Source organism: Ceratotherium simum, chromosome 13 (genome assembly GCF_057802395.1).
Source record: "Ceratotherium simum simum isolate JZ-2026a chromosome 13, ASM5780239v1, whole genome shotgun sequence".
In the NCBI taxonomy this organism is placed as follows: Eukaryota; Metazoa; Chordata; class Mammalia; order Perissodactyla; family Rhinocerotidae; genus Ceratotherium; species Ceratotherium simum.
This window is the reverse complement of record NC_141912.1, coordinates 33,004,751-33,024,058: the sequence shown is the minus strand read 5'-3', so window position 1 is coordinate 33,024,058 and position 19,308 is coordinate 33,004,751. Positions and strand designations below refer to the sequence as shown.

General features: G+C 53.8%; 3 protein-coding genes across 19 annotated transcripts; 2 read left to right on the top strand and 1 right to left on the bottom strand.

Moving 5' to 3' along the window:
* The first annotated feature begins 589 nt into the window (after positions 1-589).
* Positions 590-3,192, top strand: C13H6orf47 (chromosome 13 C6orf47 homolog). Its single transcript, XM_004424365.3, has one exon. It carries the CDS (start codon positions 1,533-1,535, stop codon positions 2,421-2,423), a length of 891 nt encoding a protein of 296 aa, XP_004424422.1. The 5' UTR covers positions 590-1,532; the 3' UTR covers positions 2,424-3,192.
* Positions 2,936-7,757, bottom strand: APOM (apolipoprotein M). Of its 3 annotated transcripts, XM_087438351.1 has the most exons (7): positions 5,446-7,757; positions 4,898-5,052; positions 4,536-4,609; positions 4,343-4,441; positions 4,065-4,163; positions 3,606-3,674; positions 3,453-3,515 (listed from the first exon to the last, which is right to left on the bottom strand). In XM_087438351.1, the coding sequence occupies exons 1-6, from the start codon at positions 5,557-5,559 to the stop codon at positions 3,649-3,651; spliced, it is 567 nt and encodes a 188-aa protein (XP_087294477.1). In that variant the 5' UTR covers positions 5,560-7,757; the 3' UTR covers positions 3,453-3,515; positions 3,606-3,648. The 3 variants fall into 3 exon arrangements, with proteins under 3 accessions (XP_087294476.1, XP_087294477.1, XP_004424424.1); XM_087438350.1 differs by lacking the exon at positions 3,606-3,674 and having other exon boundaries at positions 2,936-3,515; XM_004424367.3 differs by lacking the exon at positions 3,453-3,515 and having other exon boundaries at positions 3,543-3,674.
* A 386-nt stretch (positions 7,758-8,143) lies between these two features.
* BAG6 (BAG cochaperone 6) lies at positions 8,144-19,204 on the top strand. 15 transcript variants are annotated; one of them, XM_087438333.1, is made up of 26 exons: positions 8,144-8,223; positions 8,695-8,815; positions 9,948-10,065; positions 10,181-10,377; positions 10,615-10,668; positions 10,830-10,904; positions 11,535-11,773; positions 12,292-12,421; positions 13,148-13,345; positions 13,542-13,794; positions 14,140-14,217; positions 14,330-14,437; positions 14,560-14,672; positions 14,783-14,870; positions 15,076-15,359; positions 15,795-16,074; positions 16,243-16,412; positions 16,599-16,652; positions 16,781-16,883; positions 16,975-17,099; positions 17,272-17,418; positions 17,519-17,578; positions 17,691-17,834; positions 17,919-18,026; positions 18,572-18,718; positions 19,020-19,204. In XM_087438333.1, the coding sequence occupies exons 2-26, from the start codon at positions 8,708-8,710 to the stop codon at positions 19,113-19,115; spliced, it is 3,477 nt and encodes a 1,158-aa protein (XP_087294459.1). In that variant the 5' UTR covers positions 8,144-8,223; positions 8,695-8,707; the 3' UTR covers positions 19,116-19,204. The 15 variants fall into 15 exon arrangements, with proteins under 15 accessions (XP_087294459.1, XP_087294460.1, XP_087294461.1 ...); XM_087438334.1 differs by lacking the exon at positions 8,144-8,223 and having other exon boundaries at positions 8,701-8,815; positions 14,786-14,870; XM_087438335.1 differs by lacking the exons at positions 8,144-8,223; positions 10,615-10,668 and having other exon boundaries at positions 8,701-8,815.
* The last annotated feature ends 104 nt before the right edge of the window (positions 19,205-19,308 follow it).

Below are 19,308 nucleotides of genomic sequence, written 5' to 3'. Positions count from 1 at the left end.
GTTGCTCACAGATGGAGAAGGAGATGCCCATGGGTTCAAATATACTGCATGGTGATAGGGGACATCAGGGAAAGCTCCCAGAGGTGATGAGAGCAAGTAGGGTTTTGCAGGAGGAGGCCATTGTGGTGGGAGGGCCTAAGATTATCCAGGCTGTACGCTGTTAGCTGAGCTGGGATCAGAACTCCGCCCTCCCAAATCTAAACTTTAAGCCAAGGTTCTTCATTTCACTACCTCAAAATTCCTAAGGGTAGGAAGCACATCGTATTGTCTATACTTGTGTTTTCCACACTCCCCTGTCCCCCTCCTCCTGCTGCTCATACCAGGTGCCACGCACGTGAGGAGCTCACTGTTGTCAAATCCAGGAAGTAAAATTTGCATGGAGGGGCAGGGAAGGGCTACTCAAGCCCCAAGACTCTTCTCGTAGCTTTTTTTTTTTTTCCGGAGAAGCCTTTCATGAAGTCACAGACAAGAGGAGTGGTGGGGGGCTAAAGGGGACGCGCCAGTTTAGGGGAGCACAAGCGGCCCACGGGCCTCTGGGCGACGAAAAGGGAGGTGGGGTGGCGTTTACATCAGGCCCTGGCCCTCGCTGACCTGGGCCCCTTGCCCCGCGGTACGGCCGGGAGCGCGGGGGACGGTCGATCCGCAGGGTCCGCCCCTTGAGCTACGGGCTCCGCCCCTGCCTGTCCCTCCAATCTCGGTGCAGCCGCTTCCGGGCTCTGCGGCTCCGGGCGGCTCCGTGAGGCCGCGGTCCCGACGCTGGGCCCGGGAGGGGCCGCAGCGCACAGCGCCCGGGCGGGTCTGTCCCCAGGCGGGTCCAAGCTTTGCCTCGCGACCGGGATCTCCGAGGACATCTTCGGCCTGACCTTCCAGAGGCCGCATTTCAGCTGCGTGCTCAGGGGCCGGTCGGGCCGCGCTCTAGGATTCATAGCCGTCTAAATCAAGAGAAGAACGCCGCTGGCTGGAGTTAGCTGGACACCTCTTCTCCACTCCTCAGCAGGAGACTTCCTATTCCTGAACTCCCTTAGGGCAGCAGTTCAGGGCTCCCCAGATTGGGAGCACCTAGGACCCGGGGCCACCTTCCTTCTTTCCTTCTTGGATGGAGCATTGCCTCCCCAGTTTTTGGGGCACCTTGGGGCTTGGCCTTGGTGAGTGAAACTTGGGGTGCTGCCTGCAGGAAAGGAAACCTGGAAACACAGGGAGGACACTGTGGGGGTGACCCAGGCTGTGTCAGATCTTGAGACTCTTGGAATCTTGTGTGGGGTGGTAGTGGTGAATGAATTTGGATGTGCCTCCCTTCTTTACCTCAAACCTGAAAAGGACACAAGTTGCCTGCCACACTTGAAGCTGCGTGACCATCCAGGGAAGCGGGAAACCACTTCTGAATTCAGGGAAGGACTCACCAAGCAGATACCTGTTCTTCTGAGCCTGAAAAGACCCTAGCTTCTGAGGAGTCCCTCAGCTTACAAACCTGAGAGTCTAAGCAGTGCCAGGAAGCGGCCCCAGAATTTGGGGGCTCATTACGCACCCCAGCCATGTTCCTGCGACAGCTTGGTGGCTGGCTGCCTCGCCCCTGGGGCCGTCGGAAACCAACAAGGCCTGACCTGCCCGCCCCGGACTCCAGACGGGTGGACAGCTCCTCTGAGAATTCAGGGAGTGACTGGGACAGTGCCCCAGAAACTGTGGGAGACGTGGGGCCTCCCAAGACCAAGGACTCAGGGGCACAGAGGAGCTCGGGGGCTGCTGCAGAACCAAGCAAGGAGTCCCAGGTTGAGCCACTGGGGAGCAAAAGAATGGATTCCTTCAAGTGGGACAAGACTGTCTCTAGCACTCAAGAGTCTGGGAGACTGGAGTCTGGAGGGGCCATTCCCAAACTGGGATGGCATCCTGTGGAGTCAGGTGGCACCAGACCCGGAATGTCCCCTGAAGAGGGACTGAACACCCCTGGGCCTGAAGCCCCAGTGGAGAAGCCTGGCCAGCGTCAGAAGCTGCTGGGCTGGCTGCGAGGAGAACCAGGTGGAGGAGCGGGGGCTCCTTCGAAGTACCTGGGGGGCCCAGAGGAGTGTCTGCAGATCTCCACCAACCTGACCCTGCACCTGCTGGAGCTGCTGGCCTCAGCCCTGCTGGGGCTGTGCTCACGGCCGCTGCGGGCAGCCTTGGATGCACTGGGCCTGCGTGGACCACTGGGCCTCTGGCTGCATGGGCTGCTGTCCTTCCTGGCTGCCCTGCATGGGCTCCACGCCGTGCTGAGCCTACTTACTGCTCACCCCCTGCACTTTGCCTGCCTCTTTGGTCTCCTACAGGCCCTGGTGCTAGCTGTCAGCCTCCGGGAGCCCAATGGGGATGAGGAGGCCACTGACTTGGAGGGCGAGAAGTTGGGGAAGGAGGGTGAGGAGCAGAGGGGAGACCCAGGAAAGGGGCTGTGACCTCGGGGTGGGGTGTGACCCAGAGCCTCACCCTCAGTGGGGTGGGAACAAGGGTGAAGACAGAGTGGCCTTTAGGAGGAGAGTCGGGGGCATGACCCAAATTGCAAGCACAGGGACCTCAGGGATGAGGAAGAAACCCCAGAGTATGAGGGCACAGGGCCTCCCTTCACACACAGAGAGAACAGTCTCTGTGTTTATGGACAGTGGGGGCATCGCCCTTGAATTCACCAGCTGTTGTTACTTTTTGCTTTTACATTTTTCTCACCTCCAGGTTTTTTTCCACCTTCACTTTTTAAAAGCAAAAAAAAAAAAAAAAAAAAATGTGGTGGCAGAAAATAAAAACTAAAGGGTCCTTCCCACCTTTCAAAACTCCCCAGGGGTGGAGGAGACCAAAGGCAGGACATACAGACCTCTGGGTGGGGTAAGAGGGTGGCTCAGAGACCCAAAGGATCCCTTGGATCCTGGGATCTGAGCCATCCAGGGAAGAGTGGGGCTGTTAGTGGGGTGGAGTAGGGGGTCTGGATGGGAGCCCACAGGTGACAGGGAGTCCGCAGGGAGGATCTGTGGTGTTCCTGGGGAGCCAAAGGAAGTGGGGATGGTGCAGGCAGTGTGGCACGAGGGCCAGCTCAGAAGGGCTGGCAGCCTAGAGAACAGTGTGGGGAAGCACTGGAGCTTGCAGTTCCCACTCGGGGGCTGGGGGTTTGCTCACTTAGCAATAAATAACTGTGTCACACCAAATCCTAAATATACCACTACAAAGTGAGAGTTACCGCCACTCAGTGTCCTTCCTGACGCCGTCCAGCTGGAGGTTTAGGTGGCAGAAGGTCCAGGGGGAGTATGGAAATGGGAGTAGTGGGATTGATGTCTGGAGACAAATCCCAATGAGACCCTGATTGAAAATCTTTATTGAAATCCTTATTGAAGGGCCGGCCCTGTGGCTTGGTGGTTAAGTGCGCGCGCTGCGATGCTGGCGGCCCGGGTTCGGATCCTGGGTGCGCATCGAGGCACCACTTCTCTGTCCATCCTGAGGCCGAGTCCCACATACAGCAACTAGAAGGGCGTGCAGCTGTGACATACAACTATCTACTGGGGCTTTGGGGGCAAAAAAAAAAAGAAATCCTTATTGAAAAATCATTTTTATCATTCTTCAAAGGGAGCTGGGAGTCTCCAGCTTCTCCTCACCACAATCTCAACTCCCATCATATCCATCAGATGAAGCCACAGGTCAGTTACTGGAGAGCTCGCAGGCCTCTGGTGGGAGGAGGGAGAGAAAGAGGATGGAAAGGAAGGAAATCCAGGGAGATTCCCTCATTCCCTCATTCCCCTGTGTTGAGAAGGGATCTCTGAGGACTTTTTCCCTCCGTGTCTGACCCTCTGCCCCCTTTATCCACGCAAACTCAGAAACCTCTCTTTTGAGTAGCCCAGAGCCCATCCTGGCTCCCTCAGGTGACATCACAGCTCTTGGCCACATCCCTCTGGTGCCATCACAGCCTGTGACACAAATGGAGGGTCAACACAGCCACTCTGATGATATCAGCCTTTGGCCATGCCCTCTGGTGACATCACTTGAGTCCCTTTCATCCAGCACCTGCAGAAGACTTGGTGAGTCCTAGTCCTCTACTGTGCGACTTTACCCCTCACCTTGATTCCTGGGAGTCAGTAAGAAGGCCTTGGAGTCCAGGCAGGAGGTCAGGGACCGGAATTCCTCCACACAGTTCTCAGGAGGGTGTGGCAAGCGATCTGGAAGGGCAGGGCAGGGCCAGGCCCATCAAAGCCCCTGCTTCTTAGCACTGCCCCTGGTGAGGACCTCATGGAAGCACCCAGCCCTTCCTGGGATGATGTGACAGGGCCCAGAGTGAGGAGCTCTCCTGTCCTCCCGTGTTTCCCTCCAATCCTTCCTGCCTGGCATCCCCACTCACTGTAGAGGAGGAAGCGCTGGTAACCCTGGCCCGTCTCTTTCAGCATGATTCCACCTGGGCATGAGCTAGAGAAGAGCTTGGTCTTCATGTCGGGGCGGCCTGTCAGGGTGGGTGGGGAGAAGTGTGAGGACCGAGATGCAAAACCAAGCAAGCCCAGAGGACTTGGGGAGAGTGAGGACTGGAGAGAACCAACCTTCGGTTCTGAGATCTGTGCTCCCCTCAGTCAGGTGGTAAATCCATCTCCGGGGCACACAGAGCCCATTTTTCCTGCAGAGGTGGTGGTGGCAAGTAGGCAAGACTGAGTGACACCCCAACCACACAGTACCAGCCTCTATTTATTCCATCTTATTCCTTCTTGAAGCCCGGGTCCCATTGGGTTTCAAGCTACCAAGGGATGGTTAGGCCCATTTCTCTCCAGACTGAAACTAATAGAGCTGTTAAACTCAGAGGGCCAAGAATTGTGGATATGCCAAAGCACTCAGCTCTTTGTGGGTAGGTGCTCACACTTCAGGCAGAGACCGCACCTACTGGTGCCTCTGCCTCCTCACCACTCACGTGCGGATGGTAGCACGAAGCTGGAGCTGCTTGGGGGCAGAGTCTGCAGCCATGTTGAAGACAATGTTGTCCACAGGGTCAAAAGTCGCCAACTCCTCCTTGGTGGGAGCTGCTCCTGCGATAAAGTACCACCGGCCCAGGTGGGGCTCTGGGAACTGGAGAGACAATAAGGGGAACAGAAGAGGGTGGGTCCCACTACAGGATCCATCCCATGTCTTCATCAGTCAGGATGGCAAGACGTAGAGGTGGAGATGTTGGCTGCCTTTTTCCAGTTGGGGGTTGGATCCATGACAGGGAGTCACTAAATGACTTTTCCTCTTTGCCCCTCCTCAATCAACCTGAGTAACCACCCCACCCCCCAGTTCTACCATGTCTCCACATTGATGGCCACAGTGTTAATATTTTTTTTACTTGTTCTTGCTTTCATCATCACAACACTCACACCCTCTTCCTCCCTTCTTTTCCCAACGTGGCTTCTGGTCATCCTAGGCCACCACTCAAGTCCCTCAGAGCCCCTACCATAAGTTTCTCCCATTCTCAGTCCATACCTCTTTCCCATCCACTCCCTGAGTTGTCAATTGACTGTACTCAGGACACTGGTAGATGGAGTTAAGGAGAATGCCATAGAGGTAGAGGAGAGCTGCCCAAATTTGGTGGAACATCTTCAGGCAGGAGGCAGCTGGTGCTCTGCGTAGAGTGGTGCCTTAACTGCTCTCTTCCCCCGCTGGCTGCTCAGTCCACTCTGCTTCCAGCCCCCTTGCCTCGACCCTTGATCCTTTCACCTGCTAATGAGTAACTTCAACCTTGTTTTCCAACCCAAGCCTGGATTAGTGTTTGGGCCTTCCTCCCCCTCCTCTAGATGCAACCACTCCACAATACACCCTGGCATGTCCAGGGTCTCTCAGGAATTATAAGGAGAGCTGAGCCCTCCAGGCAGAAGCCTGTGGTCTTTCAACCCATATCTGAGCTGGGTATCTGCTGTGTTGTGCAGCATCCCAGAGTGGTGGATTGATTCATTCATTCACTTAGCAAACTGTGTTGAGTCCCAGCTGTTTGCCAGGAACTGGCTAAGCCCTGGGGACATAAAAATGAATAAGACACGGTCCCTGGCCTTGAAGCAGTCAGTCTAAGGAAAACTAGCTGTGTAAACAAATCACTGCTGTACAACCTGGGAAGTGCTTTAGAACAGGTACAAACCACGTGCTGGGGCATGGTGGATAGGAGGCTTCCTCTCTGAAGTTTATAATTCAGGAAACAATATGTACGCTCTCCGGAAAAGTTTCCTGACACATAAGTGAATTCATTCACTCAACGTTTATTACTACAAGAGGCTATATAATCTAGTGGTTGAAGAGGACAGACATTGGTGTCAGGCATAGTGGGTCCAAACCCTAACTCTACTATTCATTAGATTTTGGACAATTTTATTAATCCTTATGCCTGTTTTTTCATCTGTGAAATGAGCAACTCATCAGTCTCATGGGATTAAAAGAGATAATGCACATAAAGCCCTTAGCAAAGGCCTGCACACGGTAAGTCCAAAGTAAATACTCTCTATAATTAATAGTAACGTTTGTAAAGCACTTATTACAGTTTCTGGTGGCTAATAAGTTTTCAAATAGGAGATAAGGAAAGAATTGTCAAGAGGCAGTCATTGGATAGTGCCAAGTGGGTGGAGCAGTTAATGCAATAAAAGGTGGGGCTTCCTTAATAGATTGTTTATAACCCACAGACTGCCAAAAAGAGATTTGTCCTGAGAGGTGAGGCTTGCTATGGGCTTGTGATTGAACAAAATTTGGGAGATGGGTATATCAGGGTTCATTATACTATTCTATTTTGGGGTAATGTTTGACATTTTTTGATAATTAAAAACTAAAATACAACGATTTATTGGGACAGTAAAGTAGAAGTGCTTGACCCAGAGCGTGCTGGGCCTGGATCTGTCGGTTCTGCCACTTACGTTCGCCTAGGTGCACTCACCTATAAAACGGATGTAGTAACTATCTCAGATGTTGAAAGGCTTTTAAATATGACTACGTAAATCTCTTAGCAAATCGGCGGGCGCAAACTAAGTGCTCACTAAACAGGTGCTTATCAGAACTCTTAACTGAAGCAGTACTGGAACCTGGGTATAAACTATAAAAAGGCAGGGCAAGAGAGTCAGGCACCCCGGCAGCGACGAGTCTGGCTGGAAGAGTCGCAGCGCCTAGGGGTCGATGCCCTTGCCCGAGAGCGGGGGTGGGAGAAGAGGGGAGAGAGGTGGTAACTACCCCGCCCCCGCAACCCCCGCCTGCGGAAGCCCCTTAGCAGCCCCTTCAATTCCCCGGAGTCAGTCTTGTGTTTCAGTCCAGTCTGACTCATTTGCTCCCGATTTCCAAACTCGGAAGCGCCCTTTTTTTTGACAAAAGTCCTGAAAGGTGGCAAATCCTTAGCTTCTCCAAAACATGGCGTGTCGCCTCAGCCGTGCACCGCCGGCGAGGAACATGGCGCCCACACTCCGCAAAACGCCCACCGGCAGGACCGAAGTCAGGCCCAACGACTTGATCGCACGCAGGACAGCTCGCGAACCACCTCCAACCACCTACGGAAAGGGTGACTTCCGCAGGCGCCGAAGATTGGCGCAGCGAGGGCGACAGTGACAGGAAGACAGAATCTTAGGTGGCCAGGACAGTGCCGTATCAAATTCTCTGCCGGCCAAGACTTTAATATAGATTAACGAGGCACAATCCCCAGTATCCAAACTCCAAGATCCATAGAACCGTCGGAAGCCTCGCGAGGCAGTCGTAGAGTCCCATCTGGTAATTTTTTTTTTCAGGCATTTACAGTGCCCACCTTAACCTCCTATTGCTCGAGCGCGCGCGCAGGAGAAATGCACAGCTCCAGAGGGGGTGGGGCGGTGCCTAAGTGTGTACGCAGGCGCAGTGCGACGCACGCAGGCGCAGTACGGTCCCCCAGGCGACGGCGGCGGCGGCTCCTCGAGGGCTCGGCTCCTTCCCATCTAGGCCGGCCCCGGTCCGTCTTGCCCCCAGGAACTCACTGTTTGGGGCCGCGGACTTCCTGGTCGTGACCCACAAAAGTAAAGCTTGGGGACCTAGGAAGAGCCGGAAGTACCGCCTCGCGATCCCCAAATACTATCGGGGAAACGGAAGTGGCCGTCGGTGGCAGGTTAGGGGAGACCGGAAGTGACGGTACCGTGGGGAAGTCGGGGGCGGAGCCGCGGAGTGGTGGGTGGGTGGGTGTGTGTGTGTGTGTTGGTTGCGCCGCTCTGCTGGAGCACCGAGGGAAAGCGGAAGAGGGGGGCAGTCAGCTAGCGGGTCTGGCCCCCCGTGAGTGTCGGTCATCTCCGGTCTGTGGTGACTTAGGCGCGTTCGATGGTCGTGGCGTAGCGCGCGTGCGCGAAACCACTTTCTCCGCAGTCTGGCGCGACCTTCTCACTCGCGTTGTTACAGGATTTGCCGACCTTTGGGGCCCTTGTCTTATCGCGACCGGTGATGACACTGGTCTCGTGCTTTCTTCCCTGCTTCCTATCCCGATTGGCCCTCCCTTATTGTGATTGGCATCGTGGAGCCCCTCCCACGTCCCGTTCCTCCAGCTCCTTGTGCCGTCGATCTCCTCCCCTTTGTGTTTCTCTCCCTGTGCCCCGGAATCAGAAGGGGGATGGGGGCGGGTGTGAGTGTGTGTGCTTGTGTGAGAGAAGCCCTTTAGGTATTGGGGCGGAGACTCAGGCCGGGAGGCTTCCGGATATATAAAATCTGTTCTGGGCGACAGCGGGCCTCCCTCCTTCCATTCTTCCTTAGAGAACTGTCGGCCATGGAGCCCAGTGATAGTACCAGTCTCACTATGGAAGAGCCTGACACCCTGGAGGTGCTGGTGAAGACCCTGGACTCTCAGACTCGGACGTTTATTGTGGGGGCCCAGGTGAGACCCCAGTACTTCTGTTAAGACACCTATTAACTCTTCCTCTTGTAGGCCCCTTAGCCTAAGAGAAGAGCCTGATTTTCTGGTCCTCAAAATTTCTTGCATTAATTTCTTTGTTCATATTCTAGGCAGAACATTTACTGATGTTTCTTGTTGAGTGAGAAGGTATGGTTTCTGTTGAATGAGGCAGATTTTGTTCTGTCTTCCTCCACCTCGATAGAACTCAATGCAGAGGGAAATATGGAGGAAGAAGGAATCTGTATGCTATCACCATGAGTGAACCCCAGACCAAGGGGACAGACATGGCTTCTGCCTTTGGGAAGGGAAACAGGACACACAGACCCAAACGCAAGTGTGTCTTAAAAACAAAAATTGGTCGGGTCTATCTTGTGTTTTTAAAGGCTAGAAATCGGAGCCCCTAATGCAGGTAGAGCCCTAATAGACTGTTGAGTGGAATTACTAAGATTTCTGGCATAATTCCTATCTTTTGAGTTTAACACCATGGGGACATGCCATGACTCCTGTAATACTTGGAGACAAAATTGTGAGGAGTTGGTCCATGATTTTTAAAGCATGGTATTACATGTATTTAAGAAAACTGTATAAACTTTTTCAAGTAGATGTATGTAGATAGCCTGGTACTTCCCAAGAGTCAGTTGTCTAGTTAGTAAAACTTTTTTTGTTTTTTGCTCCCTTCTCTCTTTCTTCTTGGTTGAGTCTTCCTTCCTTGCCCTGATTCTCCACCCCATTTTCCTTGTCATTGCTTTTATCTTTGAGATTACAGAATTGTATCATTTTGTGTTTGGGGAGGGGTCACCGGTGTCTTTAGACACACATTCCCCTGGGAGCCAGGTAGAGAAAGAGAAAAGAGAATGTCTCTTGGCTTTTCTGTTTCTTAGCTATGTAATTTTCTGCTAGGTGTATAACTTGAACTTTGCTAAGTTTATTGTCTGTATTTTGACCGCTGTTGTCTTAGTTTGGGGCTTTGCCCAATAATTACTTCACAAGTCAAATGGGTAGTGATTTTATGATGGGATGGTTTTTACCCCTTATCCCCACAAGTCAATTGTCCTTCTGTCCTTCCTCTTTCTTCCATCCCTTGATACCTATTCGTGTCTTTTTTTTGTTACAGATGAATGTAAAGGAGTTTAAGGAACACATTGCCGCCTCTGTCAGCATCCCTTCTGAGAAACAACGGCTCATCTACCAGGGCCGAGTTCTGCAGGATGATAAGAAGCTCCAAGAATACAGTAAGCGGGTGGGGAAGGCAGTTCAGGGGTTGAGGCAGCTGTCCAGAGGGATGAGCTGAGGCTGTGGCTTTACCTGCTCACATAATGTTTTGGTGTGTATCTTTTTTTTCTGCAGATGTTGGGGGAAAGGTTATCCACCTTGTGGAACGGGCTCCTCCTCAGACTCAGCTCCCTTCTGGGGCATCTTCTGGGACAGGGTCTGCCTCAGCCACCCATGGTGGGGGACCTTCCCCTGGTACTCGGGGGCCTGGGGCCTCTGTTCATGACCGGAATGCCAACAGCTATGTCATGGTTGGAACCTTCAATCTTCCTGTAAGCTTGTGTTCCATGTGGGAGAGTTTTTGTGGGGAAGGGTAGTTTTGGTTGTGGTAGCAAAGAGCTCATAAGACAGGTGTCCCAGTCTTTAGATTGGGTTTGTAGGCCCCTGTGGTCTGATAACGGCCTCAGTCTCTGAGGAGAAGAGGGGTGGGGCTCCAGAGAACGAGTTGGAAGTGTGGGGGCCTTAGTATTTGGCTTCTCCCAGAGCAACTTCCCTTACCCTTTCCCCAGAGTGACGGCTCTGCTGTGGATGTTCACATCAACATGGAACAGGCCCCGATTCAGGTATCACGGGGCCTGGGAGGGCCAGGGAAGGGGATCTGGGAGAAGGAGGCCGTGAGGTGGGGGTGGACCTGGCTGAGGAGATAGCTGGGACCTGGTTTGGTAGACGGTGGAGCTCGTGGCTTCATCTCAAACCTGCCCTAATCTTCCCTCTCTTGTTGTAGAGTGAGCCCCGAGTACGGCTGCTGATGGCTCAGCACATGATCAGGGATATACAGTCCTTACTCTCCCGGATGGAGGCAAGTGTGCAAGCCTGGCTGGGGTCTGTCTATCTCTGTCTCCCCATCCTCCCTACCCCTTTTCTCTCACTCTGGGGGCGAAAGCATGACTGGTCACATCCACTGGATTCCTTCTTCCTAATCTGGTCTCTTCTCTGCAATTTTCATTCTTTGGGGCAGAAAAAGTATCTTTGTGAGACTATCTTGTCCCTGGCAGTCCTCTTGATGCCTGGTATCTGGGAAGTTTGTTTCAGACTTGTCAGATAACTTTCATGGCGTCTCTTTTCAATTAAAGAAAGATTCCACACTTTTTAATTTCTTATGTATCATTTTTGATATGGGGATGTCCTAACGTTATTAGTTCGTGTTGCAGGGTCAACTATGGCCTTTCCTTCTCTTCTTGTGGTGATTAGGAAACCACAGTCCTTACTTTTTGTTAGTAATTCACTTACAGGTGTTATAGATATCTATTAAGCATCTAATCTGTGTAAGTCTTATACTGATCGCTAGGGAGTCAAAGATATAGATGCAAACCCCTGCCTTCAGGGAGCTTAGTTGGAGCACTTTCTCCACTCAATCTCCTTTGACCTGAGTGATCCTCTGCAACAGTCTCATCCTGCCTTTGGTATCCTGACTCTCGCCCAACTTCAGTGTCGAGGGGGATCCCAAGCACAGCACAGTCAGCAGCCCCCACAGACGCCGACTGTGGCCCAGGAGCCAGTGGCCTTGAGCTCTCAAACATCAGAACCAGTCGAAAGCGAAACACCTCCTCGGGAGCCCATGGAGGCGGAAGAAGTGGAGGAGCATGCCCCAGCCCAGAGCCCGGAGCTCACCCCTTCTGGCCCAGCCCCAGCGGCCCCAACACCTGCCTCTGAGACAAGTGCACCCAAGTGAGAGATGGAAGGAACCTTTGGGAGGGGGCTTGGGGATCCTAAGGAAGTATGAGGACCAGGAAAGGTATGATGGGAGAGCAAGGATTGCTTGGAGGCCTTACTTGTAAGATTAGTGTGGAGGGGCAGGGAGGGGCTCTAGAATAGGGAAATGAGGGTAGGACTGGCAGCTGAGCCAGAAGCACTGCTCTCTCAGGGGCAAGGAAATCCAAATGGTGCTTCCTAAGCCTGAGCAAGTTTCTCTCCCCTGAGTTCACACAGGCCTCATCTCTTCTTTTAGAGTTAGTTTCTCACCATAGTGGGTACAGGATTGTGGTGGGGAGGGTAGAAGCGTTTTATTTTTCTCTCCCCATCTTCCCACGGGTAGGGGTAAAGAACAGAAGCTCTGTTAGGCCGGGAAGGGGTTGGCCAAGGGTCTGGGAGGCCAGGGAGAGACAAGGCAGATGCGGTCCCTGTCAGCTGTGAGGTTGGGAATCTAAGGAAAGCCTTGGCTCACTGCCTTTTGGGGTTGCCCACAGCCATCCTTCCCCAGCGGAGTATGTCGAGGTGCTCCAGGAACTACAGCGGCTTGAGAGCCGCCTCCAGCCCTTCCTGCAGCGCTACTATGAGGTTCTGGGCACCGCTGCCAGCACTGACTACAACAACAATGTGAGCCCACCCCGGCCTCCTAGCACTCTCTAAATGGAACAGGCTGAAATACAGATAACCCTTTCCCCCCAAAAAAGACATTGTCTGCAACAAAATGATATCTTTCTAGACTTTAAGTAAGTGGTCTTTTCCTCCCTCACAGGGAACGTGACAATCTTTGCGATACCCACTGTCCTTGCATCCCTCGATTACCTAAGTGAATTATTTAGGAAGTTTATAAAATAAGGGAAATTAGTAGATAGTGACTCAGTGATTCACTGTAGCATCTGCTTTATTTTTTTTTTTTTATTTTTTTTTATTTTTTATTTTTTTATTTTTTTTTAAAGATTTTATTTATTCAGCTTTTTCCCCCCAAAGCCCCAGTAGATAGTTGTATGTCATAGGTTCACATCCTTCTAGTTGCTGTACGCGGGACTCGGCCTCGCGTTGGACGGAGAAGTGGTGCCTCCGGGCACTCCCGGGATCCGAACCCGGGCCGCCAGCATCAGAGCGTGCGCACTTAACCGCTAAGCCACAGAGCCGGCCCTGTAGCATCTGCTTTAATAGGAAACTCTTTATGTATAAAATAGAGTTTATTGGTGAAGATTTGGTCTACGCAGTAGCTTCTAAGTATATACCTAAAGGTTTGGAGAATGTGCTGTTTTCAGAAGGCATTACTGCCTTTGTTAGCGAGGTGGATTGTAGCCTAATATTTTCTGCCTTTCTGTGTTTGGCCTGTGGCTACAGCAAGAAGGCCGTGAAGAGGACCAGCGCCTGATCAACCTGGTCGGGGAGAGCCTGCGGCTGCTGGGCAACACCTTTGTGGCACTATCTGACCTGCGCTGCAATCTGGCCTCTGCGCCCCCGCGGCACCTGCATGTGGTCCGGCCCATATCTCATTACACCACCCCCATGGTGCTCCAGCAGGCGGCCATCCCCATTCAGGTGGGCTGGGGGAGCCTGGCCTGATGGGGAGTGGAGGGCTGTGGGTGGGAGGACCCAGGGTAGCTCTCAGGCTTAAAGGAGGTTTTGGAAACCCAGTGATGAAGGATGGGGAAGACTTTCAAAAGTATATCATGGGGTGCTCTGGGTTAGGCTCTTGTGTTTTTTTACTTTTACCCCATTTGTCTGTCTCCTTTAGATCAACGTGGGGACCACTGTGACCATGACAGGGAATGGGAGTCGGCCCCCCCCGGCTTCCAGTGCAGAGGCACCTCCCCCTGGTCCTGGGCAGGCCTCGTCCCTGGCTCCCTCTTCAACCGCTGTCGAGTCTTCAGCTGAGGGGGCTCCCCAGCCAGGGCCGGCTCCCCCACCGACTGCCAGCCACCCAAGGGTCATCCGGATTTCCCACCAGAGCGTGGAACCCGTGGTCATGATGCACATGAACATTCAAGGTGAGTTAGAATCAGTTGCTGGCAGAGGAGAGCAGCGTGGTGAGGGTGGTCGGGGTGCTGTGGTATGAGGGAGCGAGGGTGGGGAAGGGAGAGGCCAGGGCTAACGGTGGTAGCAGAGGGACTAGAGCTGAAGCTTTAGTTGGCATGTATGAGGGGCGGGAGGGACTGCTTGTGCTTGGAGATTTGTTTGCATGGTGAAGGGAGCACCTCCTCCTTGTCAAGGTGGAGGGCAAGGCAGGCTTTCTGGTCAGGGAGTGGAGGCCTGAAGGACGCTGATCTCAGGAGGATACAGTTAGGCCTCAGCCCCGCCTGTCTCAGGGCTACTCTCTCTGTTTCCCTGCCCAGATTCTGGCACACAGCCCGGTGGAGTTCCGAGTGCTCCCACTGGCCCCCTAGGACCCCCTGGTCACGGCCAGACCCTGGGTAAGAGTGAGGGCATCAGAGCAGGCTAAGCTCTGGGTAGAGAAGGGGTAGGGCCGAGTGGGTGGGTTGAAAGGGGGTCCAGGTTCAAGGTTACATCAGACCCGCCCCCCAGGCTCCACCCTCATCCAGCTGCCCTCCCTGCCCCCTGAGTTCATGCACGCCGTCGCCCACCAGATCACTCATCAGGCCATGGTGGCAGCTGTTGCCTCCGCGGCCGCAGGTAATGACCTGGAAGGGGAGGCCTGGGAGGTGGGGCACGGTCCATGGTGGCGGGTGCCGTCGGCTGGCAGGCAAGGGTCGGGCTCTCAGCCCTCTTCGGTCTCTCCCTTCTGCCACCCATAGGACAGCAGGTGCCAGGGTTCCCAACAGCACCAACCCGGGTGGTGATTGCCCGGCCCACCCCTCCACAGGCTCGGCCTTCCCATCCTGGGGGGCCCCCAGTCTCGGGGGCTCTGGTGAGTAAGGGTGGGGGAGTTTCCATGGGGACCATCTGGTGTGGGGGGAGTCCTATGGAGGAACATGGAAAGGGCAGGACTGAAAGCCTCCCCTTCTCCTCTCCCCTTAGCAGGGCGCTGGGCTGGGTACCAATGCCTCTTTGGCCCAGATGGTGAGCGGCCTTGTGGGGCAGCTTCTTATGCAGCCTGTCCTTGTGGGTGAGTCCTTGTTCTTCTCCACCTCAAACTTAAGAGGTTTCCATGGTTCTGAAGGCCAACACTCTCTTCCGAGCCTCCTCACTGGCACTTCCCAGTTCCCTCCATAGTTCCTTTGTTCTTGCTCTGCTGCTGGGAAGACTAGAAAGGAGATGCTGTTTTATCTTGTGTTTCTTCAGATTTCAACAACTTCTTTTGGTCCCTACAGCTCAGGGGACCCCAGGAGTGGCTCCACCTCCAGCCCCTGCCACTGCTTCAGCCAGTGCTGGCACCACCAACACAGCTACCACAGCAGGCCCGGCCCCCGGGGGGCCCGCCCAGCCTCCACCCTCTCAACCCTCCACTGCCGATCTTCAATTCTCCCAGCTCCTGGGGAACCTGCTGGGGCCTGCAGGGCCGGGGGCTGGAGGGCCTGGCATGGCTTCTCCCACTATCACTGTGGCAATGCCTGGTGTCCCTGCTTTTCTCCAAGGCATGACTGACTTCTTGCAGGTGAGTGGCTGGCGTACTCTTCACCTCATCTTTCCTTTCTCTCAGCCCAGCCAGGCACTGGTGCCTTGTTGCCATCACCTGCCATTGGGCTACAGCCCCTGGTGGCATGAGAGTGGGGAGGAACCCTGGGAATTCATTGACTCTGGACTCCCCATTTTGGAGATAAGGAAAATGAGCCTTAGAGAAAGCATGGTAATTAGAGTCACTGCTTTCTGACCTAACCCATTCAGAGTGGGAGAGAGAGTTGCTCAGCATAACTCTGCTATTGAGTAACTAACTACTTGTGTGTACTCTGCTTTAAGGAGTAAAGACCAGAATAGAGCTCCCCATCTTCCAGACCCCTGTTGGTTTGTACCCTTCTGATGCCGTTTTATGTGCTTGTCCGCACTCCCATTCTCTCCTTATCTTTTGTTCTTTATTCCTTCTGTTTGTCAGGCACCTCCGCCCCCTCCACCACCCCCACCCCCACCCCCAGCCCCAGAGCAGCAGACCACACCCCCACCAGGGTCCCCTTCTGGTGGTGCAGGGAGTCCTGGTGGCCGGGGTCCTGAGAGCCTGCCACCGGAGTTTTATACCTCGGTGGTGCAGGGCGTGCTAAGCTCCCTCCTGGGCTCCTTGGGGGCACGGGCTGGCAGCAGTGAAAGTATCGCTGCTTTCATACAACGCCTCAGTGGATCCAGCAACATCTTTGAGCCTGGAGCTGATGGGGCCCTTGGTAAGTAAATGGGGGGTGCCTGGGCCTTCCCCAGGAAGGGGCAGCCAGGGGTGGGTAGATGGCCTTTGTTCAGGGGTGTTGCCAAGGTGGGTGAGGCTGATGGGCTGGTGGTGGTGGGTGGGCAGGCCAGGTGGTAAATGCCACTGCTAACTTCTGCCCCTTCCCCAGGATTCTTTGGGGCCCTGCTGTCTCTTCTGTGCCAAAACTTTTCCATGGTGGACGTGGTGATGCTTCTCCATGGGCATTTCCAGCCACTGCAGCGGCTCCAGCCCCAGCTGCGATCCTTTTTCCACCAGCACTACCTGGGTGGCCAGGAGCCCACGCCTGGTAACATCAGGGTAAATGAAGACCCTGGGTCCCCAGAGCTGTCTTCCTTCTCACCTTCAGTTCCTTATTCCTGACTGTTTATCTGTCACCTAAAGCCACGACTGTCCCAGCCCAAGCCCTGGACTTGTTGCGGGTAGAGGAGGAAGTGTCTTGAGGGCTGGGGCTTGGATCTAAACCTGTGCTGTTCACTCCCGTAGACTGCAACCCACACGTTGATCACGGGGCTAGAAGAATACGTGCGGGAGAGTTTTGTGAGTAACCCTTTCCTGTCCCCTCCTCTCCTGGGTCTAGTCAGGATAGCTACTGTTCTTGCTGCCTCCTCCTGACTCCCAGTCTCTTGGGGTCCCTGATTTTTCGGTCTTTGTGTGTCTTGTCTCAGTCTTTGGTGCAGGTTCAGCCAGGTGTGGACATCATCCGGACAAACCTGGAATTTCTCCAAGAGCAGTTTAATAGCATTGCTGCTCATGTGCTGCACTGCACAGGTCAGGGGCCAGCTGGGCTGTGGGGGAGTGGACGTGTTGGCTGTTTAGGGCTGCCGGGTGCCAGCATTCCCTCCTTATGTCTTGCCCACAGACAGTGGATTTGGGGCCCGTTTGCTGGAGTTGTGTAACCAGGGCCTGTTTGAATGCCTGGCCCTGAACCTGCACTGCTTGGGGGGACAGCAGATGGAGCTTGCTGCTGTCATCAATGGCCGAATTGTAAGCACCACCCAGCTCCAGATCCCCATCCTTTTGTTTCCTCAGGTTTCCGTTCTCTTTGGTATCTTGTAGTTTTCATCTTTCTTCTCCAAACTGCCATCCTTTTACCCTTTGATACCTTTCAAAAGCTGGTTGAAAGTTTTGTGTTCCAAGTGTGCTTTCTGCCCCTTAGCGTCGCATGTCTCGTGGGGTAAATCCGTCTTTGGTGAGCTGGCTGACCACAATGATGGGACTGAGGCTTCAGGTGGTACTGGAGCACATGCCTGTAGGCCCTGATGCCATCCTCAGATACGTTCGCAGGGTTGGTGATCCCCCCCAGGTAAGGGACCTCACGGGCTTTGGGGTCAGGGGACTTGAGGGAACTAGAGAGACCTGAGAGGGCCTGTTGTGGTGTTTTCCTTCTCTGTTCGATTTCACAGCCACTTCCTGAGGAGCCAATGGAAGTTCAGGGATCAGAGAGAACTTCCCCTGAGCCTCAGGTACCAGGGAGAGGTTGAGGGGCCAGATAATGTGGAGTGGAAGGCTGGGGGCAGAAGGGCTGGAGGCTAAGAATTCTGAAGCGTGGATCTTCCCACTCTCTCTGACTCCCAGCGAGAGAATGCTTCTCCAGCCCCTGGAACAACAGCAGAAGAGGCCATGTCCCGAGGTCCACCTCCTGCTCCTGAGGGGGGCTCCCGAGACGAACAGGATGGGGCTTCAGCTGAGACAGAACCTTGGGCAGCTGCAGTCCCCCCAGTAAGTATCAAGAGGTGATCTGGTAGACCAAGGCAGCTGCAAGTTGTGGGAATTACTACTTTCTAATCATCTTTTCCTCCCCAGGAATGGGTCCCTATTATCCAGCAGGACATTCAAAGCCAGCGGAAGGTGAAACCACAGCCCCCCCTGAGTGATGCCTACCTCAGTGGTATGCCTGCCAAGAGACGCAAGGTTGGTTTACCTCTACCCTGAGGATCCCTCTTCACCCAGATTGCCATCGTTCTTACAGTCAAACTCATTATAATGAGCTGGAAGGAATTCTTCTTAGTCTAGTCTCCTCATTTAATTGACCAGGAAGCCTTTCTGGGACTCAGATTTGCTCCCACTTGTTGCCATACAGCTTTATATTGGTCTGTTTGTCAGCAGTCCCGTCATCCCTCAGCTAGCTGCCTAATCCTGTGTGACTGGGGCCCGTTTTAAGGTGGGCTTCCTCTCATGGACTAGCTAGCTCTGAATGCCAGATGGCTTGACCCATCCTGCCCCTCTTATTTTGAAGAGGAAGTCCAGCACATTCAAATGCTGTTTTTGGCCAGAGCCAAAACTAGGAGCCAGACAAAACTGGGAAGGCATTTCTGCTGTCAAAACCACCTCTGAACTATCTCCCTTCTCTTGGGTAGCATGGAGACTCAGTGGTTGATTCATGGAAAGGGTGAGCTGGGTGGTGGCACTGGATCTGACCTTGATCCTCTTTTCCCTCCCCACCTCCTGTCCCCCAGACGATGCAGGGTGAGGGCCCTCAGCTGCTTCTCTCAGAGGCTGTGAGCCGGGCAGCTAAGGCGGCCGGAGCTCGGCCCCTGACAAGCCCCGAGAGCCTGAGCCGGGACCTGGAAGCACCAGAGGTTCAGGAGAGCTACAGGCAGCAGGTGCCCCCACCTTGAAGCAGAATAGGGATGGTCTAGTGGGAGGGGTTGGGCTAGGGCCCCTCTCTCTCTTCCCTGGATCCCCTCAGAGGTGAACTGGTCAGTCTGGGGCTACCACTTGATGTTTTTCAAGTGCTTTTCGCTAGTGGCGTCTGGGCAGACTGTGATGCCATCATATTGGGCTTCTGAGTGTGTGTGGCCCGTGGGAAGTGTTAACTCCTGAGGGATGGACTTGTGTGCTTGCTGGGATCCTAGGGGCTTGGCCAGTACCCCTCCAACCTGCTTGCTCTCTCTCTCTCTCTAGCTCCGGGCTGATATACAAAAGCGACTGCAGGAAGACCCCAACTACAGCCCCCAGCGCTTCCCTAATGCCCACCGGGCCTTTGCTGATGATCCCTAGCTCTTTGCTCTGTGGCCCTCCCTTATCAGGGGACCATTCCCCCTTCTTCCTTCACAGTATTTAATAAATAAAAGTCAGATTTTCCTGGCTCTTTTGTCTCAAAGTTATCTTCGTTAAGTACTCTAAGCCCCTTACTCATGTATGAACTTCTTTTTTAAAATAATCCCTAGGAACCCAGCTATAGCAGACAGCT

Coding starts and splice junctions, on each gene's coding strand:
- C13H6orf47 (XM_004424365.3), top strand. CDS start 1,533: ATGTTCCTGCGACAGCTTGGTGGCTGGCTGCCTCGCCCCTGGGGCCGT.
- APOM (XM_087438350.1), bottom strand. CDS start 5,559: ATGTTCCACCAAATTTGGGCAGCTCTCCTCTACCTCTATGGCATTCTC. Junction 4,610..4,897: donor CTTCGTGCTACCATCCGCAC/GTGAGTGGTGAG, acceptor CCACCTCTGCAG/GAAAAATGGGCTCTGTGTGC. Junction 4,164..4,342: donor CCAGCGCTTCCTCCTCTACA/GTGAGTGGGGAT, acceptor CTGCCCTTCCAG/ATCGCTTGCCACACCCTCCT.
- BAG6 (XM_087438333.1), top strand. CDS start 8,708: ATGGAGCCCAGTGATAGTACCAGTCTCACTATGGAAGAGCCTGACACC. Junction 15,360..15,794: donor GCATGACTGACTTCTTGCAG/GTGAGTGGCTGG, acceptor TCTGTTTGTCAG/GCACCTCCGCCCCCTCCACC. Junction 18,719..19,019: donor AGGAGAGCTACAGGCAGCAG/GTGCCCCCACCT, acceptor CTCTCTCTCTAG/CTCCGGGCTGATATACAAAA.